The sequence below is a fragment of the Somniosus microcephalus genome, chromosome 8 (genome assembly GCF_052327205.1).
Source record: "Somniosus microcephalus isolate GS21.2 chromosome 8, FLI_Smic_1.0, whole genome shotgun sequence".
In the NCBI taxonomy this organism is placed as follows: domain Eukaryota; kingdom Metazoa; phylum Chordata; class Chondrichthyes; order Squaliformes; family Somniosidae; genus Somniosus; species Somniosus microcephalus.
This window is the reverse complement of record NC_140994.1, coordinates 202,603,607-202,618,412: the sequence shown is the minus strand read 5'-3', so window position 1 is coordinate 202,618,412 and position 14,806 is coordinate 202,603,607. Positions and strand designations below refer to the sequence as shown.

Below are 14,806 nucleotides of genomic sequence, written 5' to 3'. Positions count from 1 at the left end.
GGAGTTGATTGAGCGTGGTCAGAGCTTCAATGCTGGGGATGTTGGCCTGAGCAAGAACACTGACGTTGGTACGCCTATCCTGCCAATGGATTTGCAGGATCTTGCGGAGGCAGCGTTGGTGGTACCTCTCCAGTGCTTTGAGGTGCCTGCTGTACATGGTCCATGTCTCTGAGGCGTACAGCAGGGCGGGTATCACTGCTGCTCTGTAGACCATGAGCTTGGTGCCGGGTTTGAGGTCCTGGTCTTCAAACACTCTCTTCCTTAGGCGACCGAAGGCTGTACTGGCACACTGAAGGCGGTGTTGGACTTCATCGCCGAAGTCTGCCCTTGTTGACAGTAGGCTCCCGAGGTATGGAAAGTGGTCCACGTTGTCCAAGACCTTGTCGTGGATTTTGATAATCGGGGGGGCAGTACTGTGGCGGGGGCAGGTTGGTAGAGGACCTTTGTCTTACGGATGTTTAGTGTAAGGCCCATGCTCTCATACACTTCGGTGAAGGTGTTGACGATGGTTTGGAGTTCGACCTCCGAGTGAGCGTAGACGCAAGCATCATCTGCATACTGTAATTCGACGACAGAGGATGGGACGACCTTGGATCTGGACTGGAGGCGACGGAGGTTGAACAGTTTCCCGTTTGTTCTGTAAATTAGCTCCACTCCAGTGGGGAGCTTACTGAGGGTGAGATGGAGCATTGCAGCAAGAAAGATTGAGAAGAGCGTTGGTGTGATGACACAGCCTTGTTTGACCCCAGTTTGTACGTGAATTGGGTCTGTGGTGGAACCGTTGCTCAGGATCACGGCTTGCATATCATGATGAAGCAGGCGGAGGATGGTGACAAACTTGAGGGCAGCCGAATTTGAGGAGGACACTCCATAATCCCTCACGGTTGACAGTGTCGAAGGCCTTTGTGAGATCAAAGAAGGCCATGTACAGCGGTTGGTGCTGTTCCCTGCATTTCTGTTGTAATTGTCGTGTGGTGAAGATCATGACCATTGCGCCCCTTAGTGGGCGGAATCCGCATTGCGACTCTGGGAGGAGCTCTTCGGCCACTGGGAGAAGGCGATTGAGGAGGATTCTTGCGATGACTTTCCCTGTAGCAGACAGCAGGGAAACTCCTCTGTAATTACCGCAATCGGACTTGTCACCTTTCTTGAAGATGGTCACAATTACGGCGTCTTTGAGATCCCCTGGCATGTTCTCCTCCTTCCAGATAAGCGAAATGAGTTCATGAATTCGCGCCAGTAATGCTTCTCCGCCATGCTTTAGTGCCTTGGCAGGGATTCCATCTGCTCCTGAGGCCTTGTTGTTGTTTAGTTGTCGGATGGCCTTTTCAACCTCCTGCCGGGCTGGGGTTGTGCTGAGATGGTGGCGGGTAGCATGCTGTGGGATGGAGTTGAGGACACTCTCGTCGAAGACAGAGTCGCGGTTAAGGAGATCTTCGAAGTGCTCCTTCCAGCGGGCACTGACTGCCTCTCTGTCCTTGATGGGTACCTCTCCATACTTGGCCCGCAGTGGGGTAGGGCCTTGAGTGCTTGGGCCATAGATGGTCTTGACTGCCCTAGAGAATCCACGCACGTCGTGGTTGTCGGCTAGCTGCTGGATCTCCTGTGCTTTCTCCACCCACCATCTGTTCTTTAGGTCGTGAGTTTTTTGTTGGACCTCGGCCTTCAGGCTTCTGGAGAGCTACTTTCTTGCTCTCGAGTTCTGTTGCTGTTTCCAGATCAAGAATGGCTTGCGCTTGCGGCTTATTAGCTCCTGGATCTCCTGATCGTTCTCGTCGAACCAGTCTTGGTGTTTCCTGGTTGAGTGACTGAGCGTCTCTTCACGGGTGCTGATTATGGAGGCCTTGAGTGCAGACCAGGCGCTGTGGGCACTCTGTCTCTGCATCACTGGGAGGAGTCAGGTTGTTTGTGAGGCACAGGCTGAATAGGGCTATCTTAGTGCTCCAGCGTTAATTTTCCTGCGGCATTGTTTCTGTTGCCGCTGCTGTTTTGGGGCTACTATGCTTTCAAGATGGCTCCTGTGCTGGCAGCTCCCTAGGGAGCTCCCTTGCCATCCTTGACCATCCGTTGCCATCCTTTGCTCTTTTTCCCCCCCCCCGTCTCCTCTTCTGTTTGTTCCCCTGGCTCTAATAGTGGGTGCATTTTATCCGTAGCTGCAAGGTTAATGTTACCTGAGCCCATTGTCCATCCCCCGACCATGCCTGTTCTTTGTTCTCAGTGAGCACTGGCTCTTCACATTTTAGCGAACTCGAACTCTAGTGAGTAGTGGATCGCGAGTGGAGCTCGGGGCCAGGGATCGCGAGAATATCGGTGCTAATTTGATCCTGAGAGAGACCGCATCATTCGTGGCCGAGGCCGGGACCCAGGAGCGAGGACGAGCCCAGCAGTGAGGTCAAGGCCCAGGAGTGGTGCAGCGTGGACCAGCAGCGGGGTCGGGGCCCAGGGAAGGCGTGGCACAGGCCAACAGCGAGGCCGGGAGGACCACAATGCATCCTACGAAACCCAGGCAGAGGGGATCTGCGGGAAGGAGGGAGGAACACAGTAGCAGTATGATTGTGTGTGTGTGTGTGCTAGGCCGTTGTAGCAGAGCCTGGTCTCCAATCGTCTTGGATCCCCTTGCCATTGGACCAAGACCTTGCTCTGTCAAGCCTGTGTGGTAGCTGGTGTGCAACAGCCACCCCACGTTAAAAGAATTCACGCACAGGCATCTTCCACCCTTTTTAAAATGAAGTTCGGGACCTGGAACGTCAGAATCCTCATGGACAACCCCAAAAGTGACAGACCGGAACGCCGTACTGCTATAGTTGCCCGGGAGCTCAGACGTTTTGATATTGACACTGTCACCCTAAGTGAGACCCGGCGGGCAGGGGAAGGCCAGCTCTAGGAGCAAGGTGGTGGCTACACCACCTTCTTCAGGTTTGCCTTTCCAGAAGAACGCCGCCTCCATGGAGTAGGCGTCGCCATAAAAAATGAACTGGTTGGGCGTCTGAAACTTTCCTAGTGGTATAAACGAGCGCCTCATGACTCTTCGGCTCACCCTAGCCTGGAACCAGTGTGTTACGGTCATCAGTGCATACGCCCCAACACTGGAAGCCACAGACGAGACCAAAGAGGAATTCTACTGCAGCCTCGACCAATCCCTGTCCCGAATCCCAACGGGCGACAAGCTGATCCTTCTTGGCGACTTTAACGCCAGAGTTGGAAAGGACACAGACCTCTGGGGAGGTGTGATCGACAGAGAGAGGGTAGGGAAAGCCAACTCCAACGGTACCCTCCTCCTGTCGAAATGCTTAGAACATGGCCTTGTCATAACCAACACCTTGTTCTGTCAGAGAGATAAGTACAAGGCTTCATGGCAGCACCCTCACTCCAAGCACTGGCATCTGCTGGACTACGTCATCATCCGAGTGAGGGACCACAAGGACGTCCGCGCCATGACAGGAGCTGATGACTGCTGGACAGACCACCGCCTAATCCACTCTGGCTTATATAATTATGTAAATCATTGTATGATCAGGATTCTGCATAATGTACAAAATTGGACTAGAGATGTTGCTGAATGGGAAAGGCAGCAGAGAAATGACAGAAAGGAAGAAATAGAGGAGCTCACAAAAGAATTGAGCGAATGTTTTTACTAATGTGCATAATGAAACTGCATCTGTGGCATAAATTGGGAGTCCAGTATGCTCTCCGCCATATTTTTTGATTGGAGTGCTCACTAATTTATAATGTCATGTATCAACATGAAGACTAAACAAAAGACCTTCCCTTTCAGCATTCCGTAGGGACTGCTCCCTCCGCAACACCCTAGTCCACTCCTCTACCACCCCCAGCACCCCTTCCCCTTCGCCCGGCACCTTCCCGTGCAAGCGCAGGAGATGCAACACCTGCCCTTATACCTCCCCCCCCCCCCCCCCCCCCTCTTCCCACTGTCCAGGGCCCCAAACACCCCTTCCAGGTGAAACAGCGATTTACTACTTGTACTTGCCATTTAGTATGCTGTATTCGCTGCTCATGATGTGGCCTCCTGTACATTGGGGAGACCAAACGCAGATTGGGTGACCGCTTTGCGGAACACCTCCATTCAGTCTGTAAGGGGGACCCCGAGCTCCCGGTGGCCTGTCACTTTAATTCACCGCCCCATTCCCACTCAGACCTCACTGTCCTCGGCCTCTTGCATTGTTCCACGGAAGCTCGAGGAACAGCCCCTCCTCTTTCAATTAGGCACTTTACAGCCTTCTGGACTCAACATAGAGTTCAACAATTTCAGATCATAACCTCGGCCGAGAAAATATAATAATATATATATATATATATATATATATATATATCCACACTTTTTGTTTGGCCTTTTTTTCTTCCCTCCCACATGGCAGCTGTCCTTCATTCTGCCAGCGCAATTCACACTTCATCTAGAGCCATCCTTTGTTCCTTAACCTGCCCCATTACCATCTCCTCTTGCCTTGAATGTCTCTTAACCTCTCCTGCTTTCTATCCTAATATTGACCTTCCCTTTTTGTTCTTTCATCCTCTCCCCCTTTTCCCAACCCCTAAACTTGCTTTCCATTTCATGCTTTTTTCCAGTTCTGACGAAAGGTCTTCGACCTGAAACGTTAACTCTGTTTCTCTCTCCACAGATGCTGCCTGGCCTGCTGAGTTTTTCCAGTGTTTTCTGTTGTTATTTTGTCTGTTTTTAAGTATTTTGCATTTAAATAAATGTTAATACATTTTCCATTTAAGTCAACAAAATGATCAGATGGGCATGTTTCTAGACTGTAGCAAAATTTATACTGTAGTCAACACTTGACAATTAAGATGTCTACCTTTTTTTTATTCTAGTTCTGCCTCCGGTTTTGGTTCCAAGACACAGTGAATTTAACCCACAGCACAGCCTTCTAGTCCAGTTCCGGAATTTGAGTCATAATGAACCCCATATGCCACACAATGCCACATTTCCCGATTCCTTCCAACAACCAAATAGTAATCCTTTTCCTATTTCGCCGAATAGCCCATACCCTCCATCTCCTGCCAGCAGCACCTACCCCAGCTCTCCAGCCAGTTCTGGACCAAGCAGTCCTTTCCAGTTGCCAGGTAAGAACCGATTTAATACCTTTTTAGGAAACTTAATATCGGGGAAATGTCTTATTTTATTATGAAGTATTATTTATTTCTACACAGTGAAACTTATTTTAATGCATACTGATTCTACGTTAAAATTTAAGTCGCACAAGATTTACCACCGAGTTTCAAATGTTTTTGTTGAAGCTAAAAACTGTTGAGGGAAGTCTGTCATTTTTCATTCAGCGTCCTCCATAGGAATTAAGAGTAACTTGATTTGGTTCTATTTTACACCTCTGATGTATTTTGGGATGGTTTTTCTCTGTTAAAGGTACTATATAAATGCAAGTTTTAGCATGCATATACATTGATATAATGTCTGAGATGGGCTGTGGTGCATGTTGCTGCCAACTCTTGCATCCTATAAAGCCCCAGTATCTGTGTAACAGCATTAATTTACATTCCTCAGCTAAAAGTTTGTGTTCTGCACTCCCAACAGCATGTTTTCCAGTATTGAATCAAATCAGTCCTTTAAATTCAATCTTGCCACAGTTTGTAAGTTAGCTTAGCTGATCCCTCAGTTTTCACAACTTGCATGTTTAATTTTATATTTTGTCAGGACACTTCTGGTTATTTTCTCTTTCAGGTTTTCACTCTGGGACTTCAAACATCAGTGCCTATTATTACCAGATGACCTGTTTTTAAATAAGAACTCATTACTATCTATCTTGTGACACAGTATAAAAAAAATGCTGCAGTGTCTATTTTGTAGGCTCAGCAACAGCCAGTGAGACAATTTCATCACACTTCTGACTTGTAGCATTAAATGGTGGCGAGGCTGAGGGGAGTCAGGAGATGAGCCACTCACTGCAGAATACCCCGCCTTTGACTTGCGCTAGTAACCACAGCATTTATGTGATTGGTCCAGTTGAGTTTCTAGTCAATAGTGACCACCAGGGTGTTGATGGTGAGGGACTGGAGGATGGGAATGCCATTGAATGCCAAGGGGAGGTGGTTAGGCTCTCTTGCTGGAGATGGTCATTGCCTGGCACTTGTGGTGCGAGTATTACTTGCTAGTTATCTGCCCAAGCCTGGATGTCCAGGTCTTGTACATGCCGGCATGGGACTGCTTCATTATCTCAGGAATTATGAATGGAGCTGAACACTGCAATCATCAGCACACAGCCCCATTTCTGAGTTTGTGATGGAGGGAAGGTTATTGATGAAGCAGCTGAAGACAGTTGAGTCCTGAAGAACTCCTGCAGTGATATCCTGAGGTTGAGATGATTGGCTTCCAACAATCACAACCATCTTCCTTTGTGCCAGGTATGACTCCAGCCATTGGAGAGTTTTCCCCTGATATCCATTGACTTCAGTTTCACTAAGGTTCCTTGGTGCCACACTATTGATTGCTGCCTTGATGGCAAGGGCAGTCACTCTTGCCTCGCCTCTGAAATTCAGCTTTTGTGTCTATGTTTGGACCAATTATTGGTGAGTAAGTGCCATTTGATAGCACAGTTGACGACTCCTTCCATTACTTATTACTTTGCTGCTGATTGAGCGTAGGCTGATAGGATGGTAATTGGGCGGGTTGGATTTTTCCTGCTTTTTGTAGACCGGGCGTACCTGGGCAATTTTTCACATGATTGAGTCGATGCCAGTGCCGTCGCTGTACTAGAACAACTTGGCTAGAGGCAAACTGTTGCCAGTGCAATCTGCTGCTTCTTCATGTTACGTGGTATGAATCAATTGGCTGAAGAATCTATGATGGTGGAGACCTCGGGAGGAGGCAGAAAAGGATTGTCCACTCAGCACTTCTGACTGAAGATGGTTGCAAATGCTTCAACCTCATCTTTTTTGCTTAATTGCCCACGACCATTCACGACTGGATGTGTTGGGGCTGCAGAGATTTGATTTGATCCATTGGTTTGGCAATTGCTTAGCTCTGACTATAGCCTGTTGCTTTTGATGTTTAATATGCATGTAGCCCTGTGTTGTAGCTTTATCAGCTTGGCACCTCATTTTCAGGTACTCCTGCTGCTGCTCTTGGCCTTCTCCTACACGCCTCATTGAACCAGGGTTGATCATTTGGCTTGACGGTGATGGAGGAGAGAGGGATATGTCGGGTCATGAGCAATGTTCCCCCTAATTTTTTTTGTGTGCGTGGCCCCTTCACAGTTTCGCACATGCATGAAACTTAACATTGAAAAAGCCAGTCTAGGGAGCTTTTAGGGAATGTTGGTCATGTGATTACAAATTGTGGTGGTATACAATTCTGCTGCTGATGATGGCCCACAGCAGCACCTGGAGGCCCAGTTCTAAGCTGCTAGATTGGTTAATCCATCCCACTTAGCACAGTGGTTCAGACAGATCACCTTTCACTTCAGGCAGGGTACTGTCACAAGTCCAGGGGAGTAACCTCAGACCCAGCCAGTCTTGGTGCTTTATAGAACCACTTACGGTACTGCCCACCTCTGGTGTCATGATGTTACTAAATCACATGGCTTCCAGAACCAGTTAAGCTAGGCTTGACTGCTAAGGCATGTGGAGGATACGTAATGTTTGGCGAATGAAGGAGGCCATAATGAGATAGGTGATCTACCTTTACAAAAATCAAAGGACTTTTTGTCACTGGCATGTTATTAACCTGCTTAAGGATTTTAACTTGCTGCAAAAATTTGCTTTATCCTTTTTTTTGTCATGATGCTCTAACTACCATGGTCAAATTCAGCCTTGGACTACACCTTGTGTTACTAATGCATAAAAAAGTAAGACATTTAAAAGAAATGCTACATTTATACAGTTCAAAACTTTAAAAAAAAACTTGTTGACAAACGTATTGGGTGAACTCTAGTTTTGAACTGTAAATCACCAATCCAGTCCATGCAGAAATGCACAATATTGGAAATTGTGAAGGATTAATCGTACTAACACCAACGTACAAATAAATCAGTCAGTTCTGATATTGAAATAAATTGAGGATTTGATTACTTCACTATATCCTGGAGCTGTACCACACCGTGTAGTCCATAGTGCTTTGAATGTTGGATGTAATTAAAGTTCCTGTATTGCCCGCTGTAGAGTCAGAGAACCGGTCTTGGAATTCTTCAGTATCTGTAAACGCTACTGCTGGAATAGTTTTAGAATAAGAACATAAGAAATAGGAGCAGGAGTAGGCCAATCGGCCCCTCGAGCCTGCTCCGCCATTCAATAAGATCATGGCTGATCTGATCCTAACCGCCAATCCACTATCACAGAACCATCTCCTGAATCTAACAGAATTAGACACACGAAATAGGAGCAGGATCAGGCTACACGACCCCTGGGCCCGCTCCGCTACCCACAGGGCCATGACCGATCCGAACCTAGACTCGTGTCCAAATTCCTGCCCGCTCCCCATAACCCTTAATTCCCTTTACTTCTAGGAAACTGTCTATTTCTGTTTTAAATTTATGTAATGATGTAGCTGCTACAGCTTCTTGGGGCAATAGATGATCATTTCCAGATTACAATTGATACTAGTTCCTTATCACTGGTATGAAGGTATTACTCTCGGATAAGATGTAATTGGAATTACGGAGATATGGCTCCAGGGTGACCAAGGCTGGGAATTCAACATCCAGGGGTATTCAATATTCAGGAAGGACAGGCAAAAAGGAAAAGGTGGTGGGGTAGCATTGCTGGTTAAAGAGATTAACACAATAGTAAGGAAGGATATTAGCTCTGATGATGTGGAATCTGTATGGGCAGAGCTGAGAAATACCAAGGGACAGAAAACGTTAGTTGTATACAGACCCCCAAACAGTAATGCTGAGGTTGGGGATGGCATTAAACGGGAAATTAGAGACGCGTGCAATAATGGCAAGCAGTTATCATAGGTGACTTTAATCTACATATAGATTGGGCTAACTAAATTAGTAACAATACTGTGGAGGAGGAATTCCTAGAGTGTACACGGTATGGTTTCCTGGACCAATATGTCGAGGAACCAACTAGAGATCGGGCCATTTTAGACTGGGTATTATGTAATGAGAGAGGATTAATTAGCAATCTTGTGCGAGGCCCCTTGAGGAGGAGCAATCATAATATGATAGAATTCTTCATTAAGATGGAGAGTGAAGTAGTTGACTCAGACTAGGGTCCTGAATTTAAATAAAGGAAACTACGATGGTATGAGGCGTGAGTTGGCTAGGATGGATTGGGGAACCTTACTTAAAGGGTTGACGGTGGATAGGCAATGGCAAACATTTAAAGATCGCATGGATGAACTACAGAATTTGTTCATCCCTGTTTGGCATAAAAATAAAACAAAAAAGGTGACTCAACCGTGGCAACGAGGGAAAGTAGGGATAGCATAAGATCCAAGGAGAGGACATATAAATTGGCCAGAAAAAGCAGCAAAACTGAGGATTGGGAGCAGTTTAGGATTCAGCAAAGGAGGACAAAGGGATTAATTAAGAGGGGGAAAATAGAATATGAAAGTAAGCTTGCATGGAACATAAAAACTGACTATAAAAGCTTCTATAGATATGTGACGAGAAAAAGATTGGTGAAGTCAAGCGTAGGTCCCTTGCAGTCAGAATCAGGGGAATTTATAATGGGGAACAAAGAAATGGCTGACCAATTAAATACATACTTTGTGTCCTCCTTTGTGAAGACAGAACCAAATAACCTTCCAGAAATTTCGGAGAACGTAGGGTCTAATGAGAAGGAGGGATTGAATGAAATCAGTATTTGTAGGGAAATGGTGTTAGGGAAATTGACGGGATTGAAGGCCGATAAATCCCCAGGGCCTGATAATCTACATCCTAGGGTACTTAAGGAAATGGCCCTAGAAATGGTAGATGTATTGCTGGTCATCTTCCAAAATTCTATCGACTCTGGCACAGTTCCCATGGATTGGAGGGTAGCTAATGTAACCCCACTATTTAAAAAAAGGTGGTAGAGAGAAAACAGGCAATTATAGACCAGTAAGCCTGACATCGGTAGTGGGGGAAATGCTAGAGTCCATTATAAAAGATGTAAAAGCAGAACACTTGGAAAACAGTGATAGGATCGGACAAAATCAACATGGATTTACAAAAGGTAGATCATGCTTGACTAATCTACTGGAATTTTTCGAGGATGTAACTGGTAGAATAGATAAGGGAGAACCAATGGATGTGGTGTATTTGGACTTTCAGAAGGCTTTCGATAAGGTCCCGCATAAGAGATTAGCATGCAAAGTTAAAGCACATGGGATTGGGGGTAAGGTACTGTCTTGGATAGAGAACTGGTTGGCAGACAGGAAGCAGAGTTGGAATAAACAAGTCTTTTTCCAAGTGGCAGGCAGTGACTAGTGGGGTACTGCAGGGATTGGTGCTAGGACCCCAGCTATTCACAATATATATTAATGATCTAGACAAGGAAACTAGATGTAAAATATCCAAGTTTGCAGACGACACAAAGCTGGTGGGCGTGTGTGCTGTGAGGAGGATGCAGAGAAACTCTAGTATGATTTGGACAGGTTGGGTGATTGGGCAGATGCAGTATAATGTGGATAAATGCGAGGTGGCAAAAACAGGAAGACAGATTATTATCTGAACGGCAATAGATTGGGAGAAGGGGAAGTGCAACGAGACCTGGGTGTCCTTGTGTACCAGTCGCTGAAGGTAAGCATGCAGCTGCAGCAGGCGGCTAAGAAGGCAATTGGTATGTTGGCCTTCATAGCGAGAGGATGTCTTGCTGCAGTTGTACAGGGCCTTGGTGAGACCACACCTTGAGTATTGTGTGCAGTTTTAGTCACCTTATCTGAGGAAGGATGTTTTTGCCATGGAGGGAGTGCAGTGAAGATTCACCAGGCTGATACCTGGGATGGCAGGAATAACATATGAAGAGAGATTGGGTCGATTGGGCTTATATTTGCTAAAGTTTAGAAGAATGAAAGGGGATCTCATTGAAACTTATAAAATTCTAACTGGACTAGACAGACTAGATGCAGGAAGGATGTTCCCAATGGTCGGGGAGTCCAGAACCAGGGGTCACAGTCTAAGGATAAGGGGTAAGCCATTTAGGACAGAGATGAGGAGGAATTTCTTCACCCAGAGAGTGGTGAACCTTTGGAATTCTCTACCACAGAGGGCAGTTGAGGCTAACTTATTAAATATATTCAAGAAGGAGTTATATATATTTCTTAAGGCTAAAGGGATATGGGGAGAAAGCAGGGACAGGGTACTGAATTTGGATGATCAGCCATGATCTCATTAAATGGCGGAACAGGCTCGAGGGGCCGAATGGCCTACTCCTATCTTCTATGTTTCTATTAGTAAATAATGCCAGTCCAAAGATTTTCAAGATTGAATCCTGAAATTGTAATCATTCAGAATTGAAATCCGTAACAGTCTCCAGCACCCCAAATCTGTGGAATTCCTTATTTCCTAGAGTTAGGCTTTTAAAACCCAACCTTGATGTTACTCAATCACTTGCTGATTTATTTTGATTGTCTTCTCGTTCTACTATTGTAATTTCAACCTTGCTAGTGTCCTATACTATATTCCTTCACCCTTTACCTTGGTTTCTTAGTTGAAGAGTTATTCTTGTCTGCTTCAGTCATATTTTACTCCCTGACATACATTCCCATTTGTTAAGCGAATGTGATGGTATTATTTATTGATCCATTGTAACACTATCGTGACTTAGCATACATAAATATGTACTTTGAGCTGGGTATAGATACATTTCTGTATCGGTTAGTATGTCTTTTGTGTCTGAGATAGATTTTAGTGGAACCTGTAACAGTGTAAGCTTGTTCTGTGAAATGCAGTGGGGAAAGTATAATAAAGATTTTTCTTCATTCAAGTGTCAGCTGTGGCTCAGTTGGTAGCACACTTGCCTCTGAGTCAGAAGGTTGTGTGCTCAAGTCCCACGCCAGGGACTTGAACACATAAAGCTAGGCTGACTCTCCAGTGCAGTGCTGAGGGAGTGCTGCACTGTCGTAGGTGCCGTCTTTCGGATGAGACGTTAAACCGAGGCACAGTCTGCTCTCGGACGTAAAAGTTCCCATGGCACTATTTTCGAAGAAGAGCAGGGGAGTTATTCCCGGTGTCATGGCCAATATTTATCCCTCAACCAACATAACAAAAAAAAACAGATTATCTGGTCATTATCACATTGCTGTTTGTGGAACCTTGCTATATGTGCAAATTGGCTGCTGCATTTCCCACATTACATCAGTGACTCCACTTCAAAAGTACTTCATTGGCTGTAAAGCGCTTTGAGACGTTAGGTGGTCGTGAAAGGCACTATATAAATGAAAGTCTTTTTCATTCAGCCGTTAAACATGAATTTGATTGCAGTGGTTTTTGTTTTTTTGGCTGGTGGGAAGTTTTGCTTTATATCTGTTTGACTGAATTAGAATAGCTTTCAACTCGGTGCCTTATTAATAAGAACATGTGTATGTCAGAGTTCACAAATACTGGTATAACAGGGAGAGACCAATACAGTACAATGATAAAGCATGTGATTGCTCCAGTGGAACAACTTTTCAAGACATGCATGTTGCAGTGTGCTTTAATGCTCAAAAGCTTGTTTAAAATGTTTGAATGCACAAGAATTTGTTGGTGTCAGTTTACAAAAGTATGTACATTTAAAAAAAAATTATCTTCAACTAGTGTGTGAATTTTTGTTTTAAATGATGAGTGAATCTTCTGTGGTCATGGACATTTGTGATGTTTAGCTGCTTCAATTTAAAGTGCCAGCTCACAAGAACCCAGGATGAATTGCCTGGCTTTTTTTTTGAAGATTACTTGCATCTGTGATGATGTCTGGAGTGTGACAGATGTGCACAAGACATGAGACTTAATATGCCAGTAAATTTTATCAGCTGCTGGTGGTGCTGACTTAGTGGTTCTAAAGCTTATTTTGAGCCCTGGTATGGTCTTGAGTCATAAATGCTCTCATTCATACAGCTGATACGCCTCCACCTGCTTACATGCCACCAGAAGAACAAATGAATCAGGAAAGTACGCAACCTATGGACACAGGGAATGTCCAGATGACCTCCAGCATACCCAATCTGCCTGTTATCTCCACTAGAGGTAAGATCCTAGAACTAATATAGTCAGCCTAAATTACTGCTGCTGAACTGTTGGTCTATTTCTGTTCTAGTCATGAGAATTAAAAGCAGGCTTCATCTCTCTTTAATTCTTCTGTTCTGACAACTTTCTGCTGTTCCCACTCTAGTCTGTGAAGGCAGGAAAGCAGTTTGAGTAAACTGGAACAGTAGATTTTTATACTTTAGTGATGGCTTTAACTTAACATAATTCAAGTTTTATAATATGTTAAATAGAATCTTACCGCTTGAATACAGAGACAGTTAAAACTATCAATTGCATCATGTTTGTCTTGAAGAATTTCTTCTGCCGGAGGCATATAGGAGCTGATTGTTCGTATCGCTAACTGCTCATTCGATCTTCTATTTATATACCTTTTTTATTAAGCAGTTCTGGATGGACACTCCATTATAGAATTAACATTTTTTAATTAAATATAATGTAAAATTGAGCATTTTGATGCAGTTTCTCCAATTGAGGTCATTGTACAACCCACATTCAAACAATATTGGAATGTTCTCTCCCTAAAAGATGCATGTGTAAAGCATTTCTTACCCACAGCTTTGCTTTTGACATAACTGTAGAGTTATTACACAGAAATGGATAAATTTGAACAGTATACACGTCAACAAATTTGCATTGAGCCATTTCATATTCAACAAATAAATTTGTAAATTATAAAACTCTGGTCCTAATTCAGGGGATAGAGTTCTGTTGTATTTTAAGCTACCTCAATTGTACATTCTGTTCTTGCTCATTTCACTGTTTGCCATTCTTTGGTTTTAAAATTGCTTTTGTACATTCCTAGACTGCAGAGAATTACTTAAGTTTAGTGATCCATCTTGATTTTAAACATGGCTATCATAAACATGGCTATCATAAACAATCAACTGAAATTTCAAGAATACGGTCATAAAATGGATACTTCCTTTCCCTTCAACTAACAGTCTGTGATTATAAACTGTATTTCATTGGCTCTCTTCCACAAACCAGAGGTAGTCCCACAGGGAACGTTTGTTTAGATGGTGGTTTTAAGAGCAACATTGCATCTCATCAGACAACACCTGACATAAGAAATTGGGCACTCTGGTACCAAGTTAAGCCGTCTTTTTTCATTTCCCAATTTTAAATGCCATGTCCTTTTTCAGATTAGCCTCAAAACAACCTAGGCTAGAGTGGCTACTCTGTAATGTTCAGTCCAAAATGTAAAAAAAAATGCTTTCTCTTACGGCACCTCTTGCTCCTTATTTGACTGCACACTATAGTCTCTATTGTGACAGCGCTGCAGAATTGGGATGGTGTAGTGAAGGAACAGGCTACTATTCAAATCTCCTAACTTGAAATAACAACAGAAAATGCTGGAAGTACTCAGCAGGCCAGGCAGCATCCGTGGAGAGAGAAACAGAGTTAACGTTTCAGGTCTGGGACCCTTCATCAGAACTGGAAAAAGCTGGAGATGTAACGGATATTAAGCAGGTGCAGAGACGGGGGGGGAGGTTAGGAGGGGAGGAAGGAATTGAAAGAACATGCTGTGTTTTTGTAAGAGACAGGAAAGATAAAATGTTGCAAATGGGAATGGCAAAAATCATACAGCATGAAAAATGGGGGCAGAGATTATTATCTGAACTCTATGTTGAGTCCGGAAGGCTGTAAAGTGC

General features: G+C 44.5%; 1 protein-coding gene across 4 annotated transcripts in view; it reads left to right on the top strand.

Moving 5' to 3' along the window:
- The window catches only part of smad5 (SMAD family member 5), a 79,630-nt gene that overhangs the window by 57,954 nt on the left and 6,870 nt on the right, over nucleotides 1-14,806 (top strand). For all 4 annotated transcript variants that reach the window (XM_085995600.1, XM_085995601.1, XM_085995599.1 and 1 more), the window contains exons 3-4: nucleotides 4,840-5,091; nucleotides 13,005-13,133. In XM_085995600.1, coding sequence (XP_085851726.1) covers nucleotides 4,840-5,091; nucleotides 13,005-13,133 — 381 coding nt within the window. The remainder of the gene's footprint in view (nucleotides 1-4,839; nucleotides 5,092-13,004; nucleotides 13,134-14,806) is intronic.